The following is a 21,993-nucleotide window of genomic DNA, read 5'->3' on the forward strand; positions in this document are numbered from 1 at the left end:
ATCAATGATTGGCTTTCCCAAGGCATCTCAAGATGCCTTTATATAGGAAAAGCAGAGGACATTCTTGATCTGCACCCTCACCCCTGCCACCTTTATTTCTTACCAGTTTTCAGAAAAACAAATTGGAATTTATTATTTTAAAGGTAGCATCTTTTACAGGTAATCAATGAGTTTTTTTTTTAAGTGTCACTATGACATCATGGATTTAAGCAAATTTGGTTTGTGTCAATCTATTGCAGTTATTTTTTTTAACTGATGCCCAAATTGACCCATTTGAGAGGGAACCTCTATCTTTCTACATAATTCTAATCATCTTATCATCATCTTGGCTTCATTAATTCCTTGTATGAAAACATGTTGCAGGTTTCTTTTGTGTATTTCTTGCCCCAGACCCAGAACCAGCCATTTCTTCAAGGATCTCTTGTTCCCTTTAGTAAGAAAAAGTATTTAAAGACCACAATCTGGATGCTTCATGAAATAATAGATACTTTTTAAAGTATCTATTTATTCTTCAATTATTGCAAGGAGCAAAGAATGAAAAAGAATGTGACAATTAGCATGGAGCATAGAAAGTCAGCATCAAGCCTTTGAAGGCCCCTACTTCGTAGGTATAAGTAAAAAAACTGATGGTGTTGTTTGATAGTTTATGAGTTGGGGTTTTGGGAGAAGCATTTTGGGGGTTGAATACAGTTCATGTGTTTCTCTCTAGCTGCCTCTACCCTCTGCTGGGTAGTTCTCCCTCCGTGATAGTGTGAGGAGACAGAGGACATGGGTTGCTTCATCACCTGCTAACGAGGAGTGACCACTTGGAATTGCTTATTCCCAGAGGCTGCGATGCCAGGGCCCCGATCAAAGTGACACAGTAAGAATTTGGTGAGAGGCAAGAGATCTTGCCTAGGAATCTGGAGACTTGGGCTCACATCCTGCAATAAGTATTGCTCAACCGTGCTCCCTTTTAACCATCCTTTCCTGTTCTAGAAGCCATGTAACCTTTCTGTGTGTGTTTCCTCATCTGTAAGGGGTGGTAGTGTATGTGTGCATGTCTTGGTGTAATGGGTAGAGTAGGACAATTATCTGTATCCTAGCAAACAAGCTTTATCTGAGGGCCATTCAGACAGAAATAAAATATATGTACAAGTTAAAATATTTGCAGTGATGTTATCTTCCCCCCACCCCCAGGTAGTTTTAATCCTGGCTTCAGGAGCCCGCTGTTTTGATGGGCACTGCAAATCCCCTTGACCCAACATCACTTCTCCACTGGCCCTGCTGCAGTGCTCGGCATTTCCTCAGTTCTCACCCTTGGTATTTTGGGATGGTTCTTCATATATTGTCTGGAAGAAATGATATGTGATCTACTACAACCCTGGTTACAATGATTCTACCGGACTAGACTGTGGGTGACCACCTTCTAAGTCTTGGTGTGAATGAGCATGGCAGGGCTCCTTTTCTTGGGGAGGAAAGTAGTGGCGAGGTCTGGGGTGGGGGGAACGGAAAGTACAGTTTGGAGGCCCACTGTTAGGGTGAAGTTTGGGAGACAATCTCATGGCAAGTCACTAGTGGATGTCTGTTGTTTTTACCTGCCTTGATTTCATTCTAGAGAATTACCCATTCTCTGTGGGGATGGTCTTATTGAAAGGACTATTTCTGTCTCTCCTCAAGGGAAAGGATGTGTCTATGCTCTGAGCTAGGCCAGTCAGATGCTGTCTCTCAGGAACTGAATCCCAAGTGGTGCAACATAGAGACCTACCACAGCTGGAGTGGATCCATCTCAATGGCGGTAGCTCCTGCCACCTGGATCTGCCCTGATGTCTGGCCTTCCAGAGCCTATGTCTTCAACTTCTTTTTGCTGTCTTCCAGTGAATTTACTTCTCTCTCTTCCCTGCACTGCTTAAGTTACCTGGATTTGACTTCTGCTCCTTGACACCAAGAATTCTAGCATAAATGCATGTAAAAAAAAAAAAAACCAAACTGGTTTAATGACATAATTTAACCTGCCTCCTCCAGCCCCCCACTGTGTAGCAGAGAAGTAGCTAAGCCACATTACTAAATGCACTATTGGAAGGCACTTCTATCTCTGGTTTTTCCACTGGACTTTGGGGGCTGGTCTCTTTTAACTCTGCAAGACATGAAGAGGCCTATGTGTTCTTCCAACTGCTTCCTGGACAGCTTAGATTTTGTAGGAACCAAAGGCTGGGGGTTGGCCTATATCTTCCTCTCTTTGCATTTTATGGGCCTCTGTTTAACTCCATGCTGTTATACAGTATACATCCTTCAGGAGGAGGTAACACATTTTATCTTCTCCATTACAAAACCGCGCACGGCTCTTACAGAAAATATTTTTCATGAAAAAATGAAAACAAAATTCACACATAATCCTATCACCAGATTACATCTTAAAATCTTGCTGTGATTTCTTATAGTCTTCATGACCACACATATATAAATAATGTATACTTTTTAAAAACAGGATTATAATGTCTTTTAAACTTAAAATACCTTAAAGGAGTTTCAGGTCATTAAATTATTTAATGGTTGCACAGCATTCTTGCCCTGTTGTATATTCATTATTCACATTCTCATGTCACCTAAACCTTCACATTCTTTTTATGCACAAGAACCTAAGAGTTAAAATCACTTTCCTCACCTGAAATTGGTGTACACATAGCTCAAAGTGAGCTGTAGCCCACACTAATGTCCAGCATGCGTCATCAATGCCTCTTGAGCACTGGTGGAGTGACCAGAGGCAAATAAAGCAGGTGCTCTTTTTTTGGTGCTCTAGGTTACAGACCTCACACAGAGCTTGCTGTGCTGAGGAGGTGTGTAAACGCTGAAGTCAATGACCTTCAGCCCAGCAGATCTTCTGCAACTTTTACCTCAGTATCAGTCTGTCCCAGGGGAGAGTTTGCAGACGGGCTCTTGTTATCAATACACTTTAATCTCGTCCTGCACCAAGCCCACACCAGTATGCTAATGAGAACTCTACTCTCCTGGGCATGACTGTGAACATCTTTCCTCACTAGGTTTCAGAACGTGCTGAGAAATCTTGGCTGAGCACCGTGCAGGGGGGAAAGGAACAACATTCTGGATGGTCATTTGCTTTACTGGATGCAGGATTTCTTTTGATTGGTTGAATCAGGTAAGAGTACTTGTATTTTCTTGGAGAGGGAGGGAGGGGTCTTGAATCATCCCTTTGTCTTAGAGATCTTTCTCTGAAAGATCTCTGCATTTCGCTGAAATGCAAAAAGCTTCACTCCGTTTTCTTAGCTTTGGAAAATTTAGTTTTGCCAAATTATTACCTTTTTACTCTCACGGTCTTGAAAAACAGAGACCTCAGCATAGTAGAGATGTGGCAAGTGGCTTGCTGTTGTGTTCCAGCCTCATCACTGGGCTTGCAAACTGTGCCAGATCAAGTGAGAACCAGTGGGAAATGTCAAATCTTTTGAGTTCCAACCATTAGCTCAGCTCTCCATGGTGTATTCCGAAGGCAGACAAGGCATTTGCTTTAGATTTGAATCCAGATTGTAGTCATCAATGAAAAATAAATAGTGGAACCGGTTAAAAAAGAAAGGTGATAATGTTGGCGGTAATTCTGGCAACAGGGCAGTGAAACCCATGAAGTACATGATGGAAATCTGAGTTAGAGCCGGAAACTCTAATGTTAGATCAAGTGCCACTGTTGACTTGTGTAAAATGCTGCTGGTGGTAATCAGTTCAGCAGAATAAAGCTAGCAAAAAAAAAAAAAAAAGTGATATGGGGCCATGTCTGTGTGTTGTGTAGGCTCCTACCATGTGACCACATTCACACGTATGTGCCATGTACATGTAGATGCTCTGGGGTCGGGAGGTCTGCTGCCGCTCGGCCTTGTTGAATTGTCCTGGTGGAGCAGCAACTCTCCCAGCCAGGAGGAAGAGGAGTGAAACCAAAGCTTTTAGAAAGAACTAGGTACACTGGGTTTGAGGTTTGCCACTGAGATAGCAGCTACGGACTAGTAAATGTACTTGGATCGTCCAAGTTTCAGAGGCACAGGTTAGATGTGTTTCCTGATTCCTGAGGGCTGACAGTGAATGTTGGGACCGAGATCAGAACTAATTTGTTTTGCCTTAAATTTGAAGTTGTCCCTGATGGTAGCAGTGAAAGTGACCATGGTGGTGATAAATGGATGAGGAAAGGGTACTAATGACCAAGAAATTTAGGAAGATGTGCCAGTCTCTTTGTTCACTTCCAGTTCAGCCTTACCTGTGAAATGTTTGCTGTTAGACTGATTGTTAAACTCTAGTCCAAGGGCACCTGGGGGGACTCAGTCAGTGAAGCATCTGCCTTTGGCTCAGGTCATGATCTCAGGCTCCTGGGATCGAGCCCCACGTTGGGCTCCCTGCTCAGCGGAGAGTCTGCTTCTCCCTCTCCCTCTGCCCTCCTCCCCTCTTGTGCTCTCTCTCTATCTCAAATAAATAAATAAAATCTTTAAAGAAATAAATAAACTCCAGTCCAGGGATTGCAAAATAAAATAAGTACAAAATAAGGTAGTAACTTAGATAGAAAAGGGCCACTGGGAAGAGTCTGTGGTGGGTTGGAGGACACATGCCCTCTCTGAAGGAACAGCAGCTACTATGTTCTACAAGCTCTTGGCACCCAGGAATGCTGACTCAGTGTTGCCAGGGTTTATGAACTATTTTGAAAGGAAACTTGAGGGTTTAGATTTGTAAATGTAGACTCTCTTTTTACAGATGAACTGTAAGCTCCTCTATCTTGTCAACTAAATCAAATTGAAACAGAAAGTTGGGCCATGCTAAGCACACTTGTTTGGAGGGAATTTGTAACTTGGGTGGGGGGGGGTGTAGCATCTGAGTCACGTAATACCCATCTTGGCAGCACGTCCTAGGACTCTAATCCCATCTCATTGCTATGGTTCCCTGAAGTATGGGTTGAGAAAATGGGCTCTGAAGTTCCTACCTGTGATTCCAAGAATTCTTTAATGCAGCTTCATTTAAACTCCCTTCGAGGACAGTGAGGAGCAGAGTTGCTGTTTTGCAACCTAACGATAACTGCAAACATTTTGAACACCTACGGGACAAACAAATTATTGCTTGTCATCTCATTTTCATAAGAACTCTATAAGGTGGGGACTAAGATTATCATCATAATCACACCACCATTTACAGATGGAAAAACTGAGGTTGGGGAGGATCTCCCAAGGTTGCTGAGTAAGTGGCAGAAATGAGATTTGGATTCTGGAGTCAGAAGGTAAAATCCATTTTTTTTAAAGATTTATTTATTTACTTACTTACTTATGATAGACATATATATATATAGAGAGAGAGAGGCAGAGACACAGGAGGAGGGAGAAGCAGGCTCCATGCCGGGAGCCTGACATGGGACTCGATCCCGGGACTCCAGGATCACGCCCTGGGCCGAAGGCAGGCGCCAAACCGCTGAGCCACCCAGGGATCCCCTAAAATCCAATTTTTAAGCACCATATTATACCTTCTCCTACAGTATGTGAATTTTTAGCTTCCATAGTCTCTCTGAGTGATGATGACTCTGACTCCTAAAGTATCTTAATGGATCTGTAAGGACATTTTCTGCCTTTGTAGAACACAGGGGCATTGTCTTTGCATCTTTGTCTTTGTCTTCATCCTTTGACAGGGTTTGTAAAATGTATGGGATCTTTCTGATGATAGAAGAGGGAGATTTTCCTAATGCCTGGCTTGAGACCAGAGAGGCCACCTTCCCTTTCATACTTTTTTCTCATTAGATATTAACTGAAGGTTAGCAAATGGAATTTAAAGGCCAATTTTTTTTTATGATAGTCACAGAGAGAGAGAGAGAGAGAGAGAGAGAGAGAGAGAGGCAGAGACATAGGCAGAGGGAAAAGCAGGCTCCATGCACCAGGAGCCCGACGTGGGATTCGATCCCGGGTCTCCAGGATCGCACCCTGGGCCAAAGGCAGGCGCTAAACCGCTGCGCCACCCAGGGATCCCTAAAGGCCAAAATTGTGTGTAGACACCTCCTTATAGACAAGGTCCTTTTCCTTAGGCCATGACCATAGGGGACAGCCCTAACCAAGGGTGATCACCCCTGTCGACGGAAGTGTTCCCACATCCACCCGTGTGCAGATAGCATCATCACCACCAACGAAAATAGTATGATGCAGCCAAGGGATACACATACACATACATTTTAGCTTAGTTGCTAATGCCAAATGGTGAGTGGTGGCTTCTAGAATGAGCACTGTGCTGAGAAGAGTCTGGAAACCACATCTGAGCTCACCAACGAGTGCTGTAATTGACTGGTCTTGTCTGCCATGGCTTGGCATATGCAACTAGTGGCAGGTATGCTCTGTACTTGCCATGGCCGCTATCGTCTATTTGTGCGGTGGCACTAAGACATCATGGGCTGGGGCAGCTCAAAGCACATGCATTTTAATTTGTGATCCTGTCTTTTCCTGCCTCATCCATTTCTGCTTTTCCTCAGGAGAGATGGCCAAACGCACCTTCTCCACATTAGAGACATTCCTGATTTTCCTGCTCGTGATGATGACTGCTGTCACGGTAGCCCTTCTCAGCCTCCTGTTTATCACCAGTGGGACCATTGAAAATCACAAAGGCAAGTTGTAATGGGCTCTCTTGGGTGCTATTCCTAGCCTGTGGGAAGTTTCTTGATTACTGGAGACGCCAAGGCAAAGAACAGTGTCTGCTGGTAATGCCGATAACAGGGCTGTTCAGTGTGTACTTAAGCAGCCTAGGATGGCCAGCTAACCTTTACATTAATTGCCCTTTCTGCATTGATAGCAATTTTTATCAAGTTTACCTTTGCCCCCAAATAGTCAGTTGACAGGCATTCTGACATGGCGCTTACTCATCTGTCACTTTTCCACTGACTGAAGCCCTATTCAGAATTCTTCAAGGCCCAGTAAAGTGAGCATTTGCCCCATGTTCCTGTCTTTCTCTTTGACTTTTCTTGGGCATCATCTTCTCTTGGGGACAAAAGGAGAATGAAAGACCCATTGAATATCAACTAGTCTGTGGAAAGCATTGAACTCAAATTCTTAGGAAGGCCGATCAAGTTTTATAAATGAAGTGGAGTGAGGAGGTGGAACAAGGTAGGGCAACGATCTTCAGCCCCTCCTGAGTGCCAACTGTTAGTTGTCATGGGGTCACATGGACTCAGATCCCCAGAGTTTTCAAGAGAAGCTAGAATGGATGATTTAGGCAATTCTTGATATATATATATATATATATATATATATATATATATATATATATATTTAATATTGGGAATTAATTTAGTTTTTGAAGATGATGTAGGCTACATTTACAGGCAATATTGGGCCCTTGGATCTTTGATGGAGCCCTACTTTAATGGCGGGTCCTATACTATATAAGTAGAGAAGACAGGTGGGGGTTGAATGCTTTGACCCAAGTAAAGGGAGGGCTGGCTTTAGGCCAAACAGAAAAGGCTTTCATCTCAGTTTTCCCTCTAGTGGCCTCTTGTTTCCAGCACATTCTCTACCATGACCCTGAGCTTTCAATTCCCTGCAAACACAAGAGGGACAGAGATTCTCTGTGCCAGTGGTGTGGAGAGCAGGGGCATGAACTGCTAGGAAAGAAAGGACCCATAAGACTTCCTTAGTTTTGGCTTTTAAAGTTAGAGAATCCAGAGGCTGAGACTCAGGGAGGTGATCAACAGTTACGGTAACTATTCTTATAGTAGGAGTTGCTGTTTGTTGAGTAGTTGCTGTGTGTTGAGCACTATGGTCAAGAGTCTACATACTTTTCTCACTTAATTCTCATAAAACTTCTATAAAGGTAGGTGCTAGTCTTAGTACCATTTTCCAGATGTAGAACCTGAGATTCTGAGGTCATAAAGAAATCACCCTTGGCCTTTGGACTTGGTTTGCTTTGGTTGGCACTCCATTCCTACTTGGTATCAATAAGGCAAAGGTGCCTGCCTCCTTCCTTGCAATAATTGATCTCTCAAAGGCTTGTGGTTGAGAAAATATGGATTCTAACTACACAGTGAATATAGATGAAATAGCATCAGATTCTGAGTCATAGGACCTGATTCATCTCGTGCTGTCCATGAAATTGTCGTTACATTCCTTCTCTGGGGTCCAGTTTTCCTATACATAAAATTGAGGAGATCAGACTAGGTGACCTCTAGCTTTTCTTGAGTCCTCAGGATCCCAGGGAGTCAGCAGTCAATCTCCTAAATACTTTCTGAGCACTGATGCTTGTGACAGTGACATCTGTTGCCTTGGCCACCTTGGCTATTGTCTGGGGTGGAAACAAACAAACAAATAACAAGCATATGTAAGATATCTCAATATGTAAATAGGACCAAAGCTATATGCTGGCAATTATTCTAAATGTTTAATATGTATTAACATATTGATTGTTTAAAACAGCCCTAGCAAGTAGAGTATTGTTAGCCCTATTTTATAGATGAGAATAATCAGAGGAGAAAAGGGTAAGTGATTTGTTCATTGGTAAGTGGTAGAGTCCATTTTCAAACACAGGGTATGTGTTTCTGGAATCTGCTCTTGTAGGCTCTGTGCCATTCTGCCTCCCTTGATACTGTGTGTGTGTGTGTGTGTGTGTGTGTGTGTGTGTGTGTGATAGTCACATAGGACATGTACACGCATATATGTTGATGGTGATATGAGTAAAATAAGGTGGAGCTATGTTTTTAAATTTTTTTAAAGGTTTTATTTATTTATTCATGAGAGACAGAGAGAGAGAGAGAGAGAGAGAGAGAGAGAGAGAGAGAGACAGAGACATAAGCAGAGGGAGAAATAGGCTCCATGCAGGGAGCCTGACGTGGGACTCGATCCTGGGTCTCCAGGATCAGGCCCTGGGCTGACGGTGGCGCTAAACCGCTGAGCCACCAGGCTGCCCAGGTGGAGCTATGCTGAGCATATATGATCTAGTCTGCATTCTGAATAAAAGGCTTAAGAGAGTTGGGGAAAAGGGGGCAGCATAGAGATGGGGAGGGGCGTGGCATTCCCAGCTCAACCTAGTGGAGCTGCCTCTGAGTGTGATGGAAATGAACCAACTCGGAAGGGAGTCATGGAGCTTGGTTGGTGGACAAGAGAGAAGTAAGGTCTCTGAATGCAGAGAAGGGTGGAGACAGATCCCTGGAGGTTAGATCTAGTAGGCTGCGTGCCAGGAATTTGGCACCTGGTTTGTTTGTCTAGAGGAGAAGTGCAAGGGGAGTAGGTGCAGGGCCATGAGTTTGACAAGGAATGGGAAGTTGAAGGACATTTGACATAGGCCTTGACTGTTAGGGTGAAGTATCTCCAGTTCAAGAGAAAGATCTTCTTTAGGATTATTATATACTGTAAGTTCCTGAGATGTTTCTTACCATATATTTTAAATATAAGAGAATATATAACGATTTCTCCTTAGGAACCTGAGCCTACGTGTTCTAATCGATGCCAACAAATACATGGACTGGAATGTTGTTCCTTGAGTATTTTATTTTGCTTTTAGATTCAGGTGTTCCCACAATCCAGAGCTCTACAACCACCCTGGGCTCCACAGCCACTCAAGGCTCAACACTCACCCATGGCACAACAGCCACCCAGACACCGCCAGTGGTCACCACCCCAGAGCCTCCTCTCTTTCAGAACTTTAGTGGCTACCATATTGGTGTTGGGCGAGCTGACTGCACAGGACAAGTAGCAGATATCAACTTGGTAGGTAAATCATGGGCTCCTCAAGGAGAAAGAGACAAGTAATGTTATAGCTTGCATCCTACACTTACTCCTGATGATCACATCGTCTTCTTCTCACTTTTCCATTGCTTTACTGCTAACACTATGAATATTGTACTCTAAAGAGGGACTGTGTGTTCAACTGCAACTCCTTTATAAAGCCAATTGGCCATTTTTCATTAATGGAAATGGCAGGGCTGGCAAACTCACATACCACGGGGGGTGAGCTGGTACCATAAAGGACTGAAGCTGGCCCGTGTAAGCCGATAAGTGTCTAAAGAATCCTCAGTTTGGAGGGCAGCGGGGAAGTTGTGGGGTACAACTGTAAAGTGCATGGCTTTAGCGATTATTGCCATGTAGGGCTGCCCTATCTTAAAGTCTTTTCAAGAGAAGCTGGAAAATCTCTGGATCAGAGACCTGAGGATCTAAATCACTCACTTGGAAAATATAGGCAAGTCTAGTTAAAACTGGAAGCCTAGTGGAGGCCAACATTGTAAGCCAAGGACAGCGTGTCTGTGGGTCGAGTGTGGCCTACTGGCTGCTGACATGCAATATCTTGGTTGAGATGGTGGATATATTCATTCACCTCAACCCTTCTCTAGGAAGCTAGGACATGAGGTTTTTTGATGAGATTTTCTTCCTCCTAATAAATCATCTTTAGAGTCTAGGAATTATTCCCTACTGTCTGTTCTAAGAAATAGCTCTACAAACCCTAAGTGAACATGCCTATGAGGTGCAAAGCAAGCAGTAGAGGGAGCATTCTGAAGACTTTATGGGTGGGCCTTATGACATGGTGAGGAGGGGGTTTGCAATATGTAGATTTGATCTGACTCAGTTGAGGGACGGTCAACAGGGTAAAAGCCAGAGTGAGACATCTTCAGTAGATATTATTTAATTGTAAAGAAACCATTTTCTTCAGAGAAAGAAAGAAGATCCCACACCAATAAAACAAAGAGAGGGAGACTTCAGTCTTTAGGATGTTCCTGGGAATGTGGGACGGTGGTAGGGGAACTACTTCATTCCATAGTACCTTAGGCAGGAGGAAAGAACAGAAAACTCTGGAAGGTCTCTGATATGATAATGGAATGCCCAAGCCACGCCAGCCCCTTCCTTAACAGGTGGGCCTGTGAATGGCTTCTGCCAAACTGATGGCTACTGTGTGTTTACGTTTTTCTGCACAGAAAACGATGATGGCTTTATTATTGAAAACACATCGTATTATCTCACGCAGAGCCATGATGTCCTGTGGACTGTGTTTTACTTCACCTTTCCTATGTAGTCTCTTCATGTGTGGGTGTGCCTGGTTCTGGTGGCAGGGGAGTGAGGCAGAGTGGCACTGACTCTCTCTTCCTTTCTAGATGGGCTACAGTAAAACTGGCCAGAATGCCCGGGGCATCCTCACCAGGTTGTACAGTCGTGCTTTCGTCATGGCGGAGCCCGATGGGTCCAATCGAGTGGTGTTTGTCAGCATCGACATAGGCATGGTATCCCAGCGACTCAGGCTGGAGGTGAGTGGCTGAGGTGACAACGCAATGACATGATTTAAAAGAAAAGCTCTGTGAGTGAGTGTGACAGTAACTAAGCCCTCCTGGCTTCTCATCCAGTGAGTTCCACTGCCCTCCACCCTTAGAAGCTCTTGACAAACCAGCAAACAATGGCAGTCTAAGTCATCTTGGTCAAACTTGCTTTCAATTCTGCTGACAGCTCTTTGTCATTATTAATGTTAGTGTTTTGAAAGCTTATTATGTTCTAGGCGACCTTCACACACGTGCCCTTATTTAATCCTCCTTGATAGAAGCTTGAGGGCTCTAATTATTCACTAACCCTTCCCTCCAGTGTATAGACAATTGTGAAGAGGTGCAAGGAGCCAGATGAGAAGTGAAACACAACACTGAAATGAGGTCGGCCATAAATGGCTGAAGTTGGGTGAGAGGTACATGGAGGCCTCATTATGCTATTCTCGTTATTTTTGCATGTGTTTGAATGTTTCCATAATAAAATTTAGAAAGAGTAGTTTTGGCTCTCTCCCTCTTTATTGTAGAATATGGCAGGCTCTTCTGTGATTTCTCCTCAAACTGAGACCCGTGTTGCCCCCTCTGTGGGGAAGATTGAGCTTAGTAGAAGGGTGCCCATGGGTCCTGGGCAGGCAGCAGTAAGGTGTGCAGAGGGAGAGGGAGAAGTAGGGAGATGGGCATGGACTTCCAGGTCTGTCTTTCTAAGCCAGTTTCTTGGCCCTGAGGCAGTTGTAGTTTCTGCATGGGATCAGGTCACAGAAAGAGAGTGTGCTCTCTGAATGTCTGCTCACATATTGACAAAGGTGAGGAAGAAGAGAGGCTGGAGCACCCAGGAGAGTGACTGTTAAATGTCTACTCTTCAATGTCACCTTCTATCAGTCTCATCTATTAAACCCTGTTCCTCCTGCTGTGTGAAATGGTCCACGAGAGCGATGATGAGGGGGCCTCGAGGCATTTCTCCTACATAGCTCCCCAAGAGGGGAGCGGAAACCACCCGCATCTCTGGATGTCCACTCCTACACTTACAACACAACTATGAGGTGGGTTTGTTGTTATCCCCACTTTATGGATAAGGCAACAGAGTCTTAGAGAAGGCAAGGAACTTTCCCAAATTCACACAGTTATCAAATGGTAGAGCTGGGTTCCGAACGCACATGTGCCTGATACCAGAGCCCACATTCTTACAAGTGACATTATTCTATTATCTTGGAGGGGCAAATGTACTGACTACCCATTTTTGTTGTTGTTTGTTTGCTTTTGTGGTTTTTTTTTTTTGGCACAGTACTCTGGTCACTTCAAGGGGCACACAGCCGAGTGAGTCAGAACCCACATTCCCTATGAGCTCACTAGCCAGTTGAGGAGAAGAGGAAGGAGTGAATCGAAAAACATAGTAACTATAATTCACTGGAGTACAGTACAGTGATGTGTTAGTTATCTATTACTGAGTAACAAATAGCCCCAGAAATCAGCTGCTTAAAACAGAAAACATCTTTCATTCTGTTGGTCAGGAAATCAGGACTGGCTTAGCTGGGTGGTTCTGGCTTAGGGTATCTTGAAATCAAGGTGTTGGCAAAGGCCATAGTCATTGGAAGGCTTAATTAATCCACTTCCAAGATGATTCACTTGTGTGGCTGCTGGCAAAAGGCCTCCTTTCCCTACTTTCCATATCCTTGTGGCCTAGAACAGCCCCTTCCCTCGGAGTGGGTGATGCCAGAGACCGAGCAGGGAAGAAACCCCGGGTTAACCTCTCCTAACCCAGCTCAGAAGTTGCACGTCCAGCCTATTGTGTTCATTGGAAGCAAGTCTCCAAGTCCAGGTCACACTCAGGGATGGGAAAGCAAAGTGTGCCCTCTGAAAGGGAGGAGTATCTGAGTAAAGTAAGTCAATCGGAGAAGGACAAACAGTGCATGTTCTCATTCATTTGGGGAATATGAATAATAGTGAAAGGGAATATAAGGGAAGGGAGAAGAAATGTGTGGGAAATATCAGAAAGGGACACAGAACATAAAGACTCCTAACTCTGGGAAATGAACTAGGGGTGGTGGAGGGGGAGGAGGGCGGGGGGTGGGGGTGAATGGGTGACGGGCACTGAGGGGGACACTTGACGGGATGAGCACTGGGTGTTATTCTGTATGTTGGTAAATTGAACACCAATAAAAATTAATTTATTAAAAAAATGAGTTTGGAAGTACTCCATCTCTTTCTATCTTTCCAAACAGCTTTAGTAGAATAGGTATGATTTCTTCTTTAAACGTTTGATAGAATTCCCCTGGGAAGCCATCTGGCCCTGGACTCTTGTGTCTTGGGAGGTTTTTGATGACTGCTTCAATTTCCTCCCTGGTTATTGGCCTGTTCAGGTTTTCTATTTCTTCCTGCTCCAGTTTTGGTAGTTTGTGGCTTTCCAGGAATGCGTCCATTTCTTCAAGATTGCCTAATTTATTGGCATAGAGCTGTTCATAATATGTTTTTAAAATCGTTTGTATTTCCTTGGTGTTGGTAGTGATCTCTCCTTTCTCATTCATGATTTTATTAATTTGAGTCTTCTCTCTCTTCTTTTTAATAAGGTTGGCTAATGGTTTATCTATCTTATTAATTCTTTCAAAGAACCAACTCCTGGTTCTATTGATCTGTTCCACAGTTCTTCTGGTCTCAATTTCGTTGAGTTCTGCTCGAATTTTAATTAACTCTCTTCTTCTGCTGGGCGTCGGGTCGATTTGCTGCTTCTTCTCTAGCTCCTTTATGTGTAAGGTTAGCTTTTGTATTTGAGTTCTTTCCAGTTTTTGAATGGATGCTTGTATTGCGATGTATTTCCCCCTCAGGACTGCTTTTGCTGCATCCCAAAGATTTTGAACAGTTGTATCTTCATTCTCATTAGTTTCCATGAATCTTTTTAATTCTTCCTTAATTTCCTGGTTGACCCTTTTATCTTTTAGCAGGATGGTCCTTAACCTCCACGTGATTGAGGTCCTTCCAAACTTCTTCTTGTGATTGAGTTCTAATTTCAAGGCGTTATGGTCTGAGAATATGCAGGGGACGATCCCAATCTTTTGGTATCGGTTCAGACCCGATTTGTGACCCAGTATGTGGTCTATTCTGGAAAAAGTTCCATGTGCACTTGAGAAGAATGTGTATTCAGTTGAGTTTGGATGTAAAGTTCTGTAGATATCTGTGAAATCTATCTGGTCCAGTGTATCATTTAAAGCTCTCGTTTCTTTGGAGATGTTGTGTTTAGAAGACCTATCAAGGGTAGAGAGAGCTAGATTGAAGTCACCAAGTATAAGTGTATTATTATCTAAGTATTTCTTTACTTTGGTTAATAATTCGTTTAAGTATTTGGCAGCTCCCACATTCGGGGCATATATATTGAGGATTGTTAGAACAAATTATTTTAAGATTTGTGTGGAATCAGAAAAGACCCCGAATAGCCAGGGGAATTTTAAAAAAGAAAACCATAGCTGGGGGCATCACAATGCCAGATTTCAGGTTGTACTACAAAGCTGTGGTCATCAAGACAGTGTGGTACTGGCACAAAAACAGACACATAGACCAATGGAACAGAATAGAGAATCCAGAAATGGACCCTGAACTTTATGGTCAACTAATATTCGACAAAGGAGGAAAGACGATCCACTGGAAGAAAGACAGTCTCTTCAATAAATGGTGCTGGGAAAATTGGTCATCCACATGCAGAAGAATGAAACTAGACCACTCTCTTGCACCATACACAAAGATAAACTCAAAATGGATGAAAGATTTAAATGTGAGACAAGACTCCATCAAAATCCTAGAGGAGAACACAGGCAACACCCTTTTTGAACTTGGTCACAGTAACTTCTTGCAAGATACATCCACGAAAACAAAAGAAACAAAAGCAAAAATGAACTATTGGGACTTCATCAAGATAAGAAGCTTTTGCACAGCAAAGGATACAGTCAACAAAACTCAAAGACAACCTACAGAATGGGAGAAGATATTTGCAAATAACATATCAGATAAAGGGCTAGTTTCCAAAATCTATAAAGAACTTATTAAACTCAACACCAAAGAAACAAACAATCCAATCATGAAATGGGCAAAAGACATGAAGAGAAATCTCACAGAGGAAGACATAGACATGGCCAACATGCACATGAGAAAATGCTCTGCATCACTTGCCATCAGGGAAATACAAATCAAAACCACAATGAGATACCACCTCACACCAGTGAGAATGGGGAAAATTAATAAGGCAGGAAACAACAAATGTTGGAGAGGATGTGGAGAAAAGGGAACCCTCTTACACTGTTGGTGGGAATGTGAACTGGTGCAGCCACTCTGGAAAACTGTGTGGAGGTTCCTCAAAGAATTAAAAATAGACCTGCCCTACGACCCAGCAATTGCACTGTTAGGGATTTACCCCGAAGATTCAGATGCAATGAAACGCCGGGGCACCTGCACCCCGATGTTTCTAGCAGCCATGTCCGCGATAGCCAAACTGTGGAAGGAGCCTCGGTGCCCATCGAAAGATGAATGGATAAAGAAGATGTGGTTTATGTATACAATGGAATATTACTCAGCCATTAGAAACAACAAATACCCACCATTTGCTTCAACGTGGATGGAACTGGAGGGTATTATCCTGAGTGAAGTAAGTCAATCGGAGAAGGACAAACAGTGTATGTTCTCACTCATTTGGGGAATATGAATAATAGTGAAGGGGAATATAAGGGAAGGGAGAAGAAATGTGTGGGAGATATCAGAAAGGGACACAGAACATAAAGACTTCTAACTCTGGGAAATGAACTAGGGGTGGTGGAAGGGGAGGAGGGCGGGGGGTGGAGGTGAATGGGTGACGGGCACGGAGGGGGACACTTGATGGGATGAGCACTGGGTGTTATTCTGTATGTTGGTAAATTGAACACCAATAAAAATTAATTTATAAAAAAAAAATGAAAGGGAGGAGTATCGAAGAACTTGTAGACACATGGTGTTTTAGAACCACCACAAGGGGCCTGCCTGGAAAGTAGGGGATAATTTCATAGTGCATCTGACATGTGAATGGGCAGATTTTTATTTTAACTCCAGCATAGTTAAGAGTTATAGTAGCTCCAGGAGTAAAATGTACTGATTCAACAACTCTATGCAATACTCGGTGTTCATCATGGCAAGTGGACTTTTTATCCCCTTCACCCATAACTATCTGTGTTTGTTCTCTATAGTCAGAAATCTGGGTTTTTTTGGTTTGTCGCTTTTCTTCTCTTTGTTCATTTGTTCTGTTTCTCAAATTCAGCATATGAGTAAAATCATCTGATATTCATCTTTCTCTGACTGACTTATTTCACTAAGCATTACACTCTAAAGGTCCTTCCATGTTGTTACCGACGGCAAGATTTCATTCTTTCTTATGGCCGAATAATATTCATTATCTATATACATATACCACATCTGCTTTATCTGAATGGGAAGAATCTTCTTTTCTTTTCTTTTCTTTTCTTTTCTTTTCTTTTCTTTTCTTTTCTTTTCTTCTTTCTTTTCTTTTCTTTCTTTTCTTTTCTTCTTTTCTTTCTTTTCTTTTCTTTCTTTTTTCTTTTCTTTTCTTTCTTTTCTTTTCTTTTTTTTTTTTCTTTATTTAATTTTATTTTTATATTTAATTATTCATAGAAACACAGAGAGAGAAAGAGAGAGGCAGAGACACAGGCAGAGGGAGAAGCAGATTCCATGCAGGGAGCCCGACGTGGGACTCGATCTGGGTCTCCAGGATCAATAAAACGCTAAACCGCTTGGCTACGGGGGCTGCCCTGAATGGGAAGAATTTTAAATGGTTAATGTGGGGAGGGTGGGCTATCAAATGGAGGGGACAGCTTGACCACAGGGAGGCACAAGGCACATCCCTTTGAAGAGACAGGGATTTGTGCTATTAGGACACACGTAAGCATGTAACTGGAAATAGGCCAACGACCAATAGGTACATTGGTCTTAATTGAAGAGGCCGTGGGATGCCAGTTTATTTTTACTTCTGTAGGTGATGGGGATTCTTCGAAAACATTTGAGTGGTGGAGTACTGCAAACCCAGCTTTGGTTTAGGATAATTAACCAGTGATGTTTAGATGAAAGACTGAGGTTGGGGGTGAGGACACAAATTGGCAGCTTTGTTAAATTCATGTCAAGGCTCTACTGGTGAGGGGACAATGGGGAAAATAGTAACCATATTAGGTATTTCAAATGGGGGAGATTTAACACGGCGGGGTTTTGCAATGCATTGGAAGGCTGAATGAACTAGAAAGGGAAGCTAGGGTTGCTGGAAGGATTTGAACTTTACCTGGAAATTTCTCTTATGCCATGTGAGGCTGGCACAAAGGTCTTACGTCAATGGGGTGGCAGCGATACTATATGGTAGTAAGAGGTCACAAAAATTGCTTATAAGATTTGGGAATGAATAGAAATAAAAGCTAGTGCTTGCATAGTTCCCACAATGAGGTATGCACTAATTGCTTCATATATATTAATGAATTTAATCCTCCACAACTGAATGAGGGAGGTAGTATTAGTATGTCATTTGACTGATTGGGAAAGGGAGTTGCAGGGGATCAAGTAGCTTGTGCACAGCTAGCCAGCTAGGAAGTGCCAGAGCTGGGGCGCACACACAGGCACCCCAGGGCCAGCACCCACACTCACTACCACAATACTCCATCCTCAGAGCATCAGCTATGCTTCTGATGGGGAAATGGTAGGATCATGAGAAGAAATGGGAGGGTCAAAGGAGGACTTTGGGGACTCTGGAGGGAAGGCTGTGAAGTCAACGGGCCACCATTTCTCCATCTCTTCCTATTGTTACCTCCCCGTGCAATCCAGAGGCCATGGGTAGGCCTTTAAATGAACCAACTTCCTTATCCCAGGTTAACCCAAGGGAAGGTGTGGAAAATAAATGTAGCTAAACGGGGGCTCTTCTGCTTCTTTAGAACGCATGAGCTTCTCAGTCTCAGCTTTACGGATTGATGAAATTTCCAGCAGGGCATGAAGGTCTGGGAAGATCACTGAGCAGTGGGGCAGGGCAGGAGAACAGAGTGGCTTTCCAGCTCTTTCTATGGCAGGTTCCCAGGTGTGTCAGTAATAGGAAAGTGAACGCAAAAGGGTGAACTGTCGACATTCAAGTAATTTCTTCACTCTGTTCAAACATCCTCCTCTCATGAGGGAGGGAACATGCTAATTATAATGGCTATTCACAGATGGTTGAGTTTTTCTTTCCTTTTCCTTCAAGTCCCACGTGTCGGACTTTATATGGAGAGTGTCGTTTAGGATGCAATGTCTATGAGCTGCTTGTAGTCTTTCCCTTTTAAAATTTGAGAGCCATCATTTCTATCTATTTAAGAACTGGGCTCTTGAGTAAACCCGAAGAAGTACGCTGAATTCTAAAATTCTAACATTATCGTTCTCTGGGAATAAAAATGGGGTAGGGACAGGGGAGCTTTGCAGTTGACCAAATGTTCTTTTTTTCACTTCCTTCTTGCCTTGGTGACAGAATGGTGAGAAAATTAGCTTTGGACAGCAGCTTTTAGTCAAGTCTTGTGGTGGTACCCCTTCCGGGATCGTTACACCTGCTCCATACAGATGCTTCTTCTTCCTGAGTGTAGTCATCACTGTGTGGAAGATGTAACCGGGATGAGGCTTGTGGGCTGGAGTTGGGTGGAAGCAACGTGGAAACTCCTTGGGATGGAGAATGTGGGTTACTTGGTCAGAGGGTGTTAGTCTGGTCATGTCATATTTCCTCTCCACATTTGCCTGGTATCGCAGGATTGTGTATGTGGATGTGGTAACCTAGCGATCGGTGTTTGGGACATGGATTGGTTAATTAGGCAAGATGGTTGGGAAGATCTTCCTCATTCAATGACCACATGAGTAGATGTGGGTGGTGTCGCTCCTCACCTGAAATAGAAGAGGTCGGATGGATGTATTTATGTGTGTTGAGTATATAGCATCTAAGTTGCTGCTACTCCCGTATGTACCAGAGGGGTGTGGGGACTGGCTGGGACCAGCTCATAAGGGCTGATTATTGCTGTTTTTTAAAAAGATCTTATTTATTTATTCATGAGAGACACAGAGAGAGAGGCAGAGACACAGGCAGAGGGAGAAGCAGGCTCCATGCAGGGAGCCTGAAGTGGGACTCGATCCCAGGACCCCGGGGTCACGATCTGAGCCCAAGGCAGATGCTCAGCCACAGAGACACCCAGGTGTCCATAAGGGCTGATTGTTAAATGTTCAGGAACTTTGTGAGCTGCTTTGGTAAATTTTGGTAGCTTGAAATCCACTGTGGTGGGGATATTTACACCACAGACATGGGCAAACAAACGAGGGCTTTCGTTTCCATCTTCCTGACAGTTTATAGCACTCTGCTGCCTGTGCCATGCTCGAGGTAGATGGTGTTGCTAATCCAAAAAGACCCTCTTTTTTTTTTTTTTTTTTGCTAAGCCCAGGTTTGGATTCAGAATCCCCAACACACTGCATCTGAGAGCAGCTACTGACAAATAGGACTGGGTACAAGAGCTGAGCAGTAATCACCATCCCATCCACAAAGGAGCTTTCATTATAGTGCCTGGTATTAGGTGATAGCATCCTACATCAAGGAAGGTTGCTTTGGGTTTGGCAGTTTTTTTTTTTTAAAGATTTATTTATTTATTTATTTGAGAGAGAGAGAGAGAACAGGGAAGAGGGAGAGAATCTCTAAGCAGACATGCCGCCAAGTGTGGAGCCCAACATAGGGCTGGATCTCACAACCCTGAGATCATGACCTGAGCTGAAACCAAGAGTTGGATGCTTGACTGACTGAGCCACCGAGGGCCCCCACTAGATCATTTTAATGATTTCTGACATTAAAAAAGTCAAAAACATCTTTCACAAGGAAACCACAATAATACTGAATTTTAGATCGAAGCTGATGATTAAAGTATAAGCAGAACCAGGTACTCGGCAACATCAGGAGTTTCTCTGTCATTTTCTCGATGTGTCTGTGCCACACAACCACACTTTCCATGCAATGAGATATTTACTGATTGATGAGTTCCATGAACACTCACCGAGGCTCTCTGGGTTCGTTGTCTCTTGCTCCACAAGTCACCTGGAAAACCCACGGGCTTAAAGCAACAATCAGCCCATCCTACTGCTCAGGATTTCTGTGGGTCAGGAAAAATCACCCAGGGAGGCCGGGCTGGCTGATTCTGACTCTGGTCAGAACGGCAGCCACACAACCCACTTCTGTGTCGAGAGGTTGGACTCACGTGCTGGGGGGCTGCAGGTGTTGGGGGTGGCTTGCCTAAAGGCAGGGGTCTTTTCTTCCCGGGGGGCTCACCCACGTGGCTAACAGGTTGGTTGGTGCCAACAAGATAGCTTCTTTCCACACCAGCCTCCCTGCAGAGTTGCTGGGGTGTCTTGAGGTCACAGTGGCTGACGTCCCCCAGCCCAATGCATGTCAGGGAATGCTGACTTCTCTGTTCGGGGCAGGGAGGCAGCACAACGGCCTTTACGCTGCTCTGTCCACTGCCCCTGGGATGCTTTCCCCCGGGTGTTGCACCACCAGCTTGGGCTCTTCACGATAAGCCTCTGATGAAAGGTAACATCTCTGCAAAGATTCTTCTCCTCCCAACCCCCCAATCTCTTCTTCCTTCCTCACCCAGAAACGTCTTTCTTCACAGCATCCGCCCCTGCGTGATATGACATCATACCACACACGTATCTGTTTGCTTTTCTCCCCTGTTAGAGTGAAAGCTTCATCAGGGTGAGGACTTCACGCACTTCTGGTGCTTAGACCAGCACCTGGGCGCGACCCCTCTGTGTGGGATGATGAACAGGGAAGCCTACTGGTCCTACAGCGTTAGAGAGACGTGGATCGGGGTTGTGGCTCTGCTGTTTGTTAGATCCGTGGGCAAGTTATTTACCTTCTGTGTGCTTCGATGTCCTCAGCTGGAAGATGAGATTGAAAACACCTACCTCTGGGGGTTGTTATAAAGATTTTAAAATAATATGACGTGTGTAGTACCTAACACTGCGCTGGCCCCCAGCGAGAGTCCGTGAGACGTTAGCTGCGGCGGGGACCATCGGTGTTGATGCTGTGACCAGGACAACACAGTCAAGCAGAGAGTGAAGGGCCACTCGACAGGGATGTCGCTGATGTGGATCGGTGATTAGCCTCACGGGAGCCTTTTCCAGGGTGACTTGCTGTGTCATCCCTCTTCGTTCTAATTTTTTTTTCTTTTCTTTTCTCCTGAAGGTCCTGAACAGACTACAGAATAAGTATGGCTCATTGTACGGAAAAGACAATGTCATCCTAAGTGGCACCCACACTCACTCGGGGCCAGCGGGCTATTTCCAGTATACCGTGTTTGTCATCGCCAGTGAAGGATTCAGCAATCGAACTTTTGAATACATGGTCACTGGCATTGTGAAGGTAGGCCCAGAGCCCCTGGTGGAGCTGCTCCTTCCCCACCTGCAAGTGCTTAGGAGTGGCTGGCTGTGATATGGAGGGAGTCCTCATGGGATCGCGGGGTGAGCATCCTTGCCTTGGGCCCTAAGGCAGTGACTCAGCAGGAGAGGACAGCTCGCCGCAGGAAGCCTCATGCAATTGTCTAAAGGGGCACCTACGACCTTTATAACTCAGAGGGCCCCATCTGGTTGTTCTCTGGGCAAAGTCCAGTAAAAGGAACTCATCAGGGAACCAAAAGAAATGACAAATAATTGCCTCCTATTTTCCAAATGGCGTGATAGGGGATCCTGTTGATAAATCCACCCTCATTGCT

General features: G+C 44.1%; 1 protein-coding gene across 1 annotated transcript in view; it reads left to right on the top strand.

Annotated features, from left to right (window-relative positions):
* The first annotated feature begins 3,024 nt into the window (after nt 1–3,024).
* Nucleotides 3,025–21,993, top strand: part of ASAH2 (N-acylsphingosine amidohydrolase 2) — a 71,597-nt gene continuing 52,628 nt past the window's right edge. The window contains exons 1-5 of the mRNA XM_055322983.1: nt 3,025–3,136; nt 6,473–6,604; nt 9,490–9,695; nt 11,072–11,221; nt 21,468–21,644. Coding sequence (XP_055178958.1) covers nt 6,478–6,604; nt 9,490–9,695; nt 11,072–11,221; nt 21,468–21,644 — 660 coding nt within the window. The 5' untranslated portion in view covers nt 3,025–3,136; nt 6,473–6,477. The remainder of the gene's footprint in view (nt 3,137–6,472; nt 6,605–9,489; nt 9,696–11,071; nt 11,222–21,467; nt 21,645–21,993) is intronic.

This window comes from Nyctereutes procyonoides, unplaced genomic scaffold (assembly GCF_905146905.1).
Source record: "Nyctereutes procyonoides isolate TBG_1078 unplaced genomic scaffold, NYPRO_anot_genome, whole genome shotgun sequence".
Classification (NCBI taxonomy): Eukaryota; Metazoa; Chordata; class Mammalia; order Carnivora; family Canidae; genus Nyctereutes; species Nyctereutes procyonoides.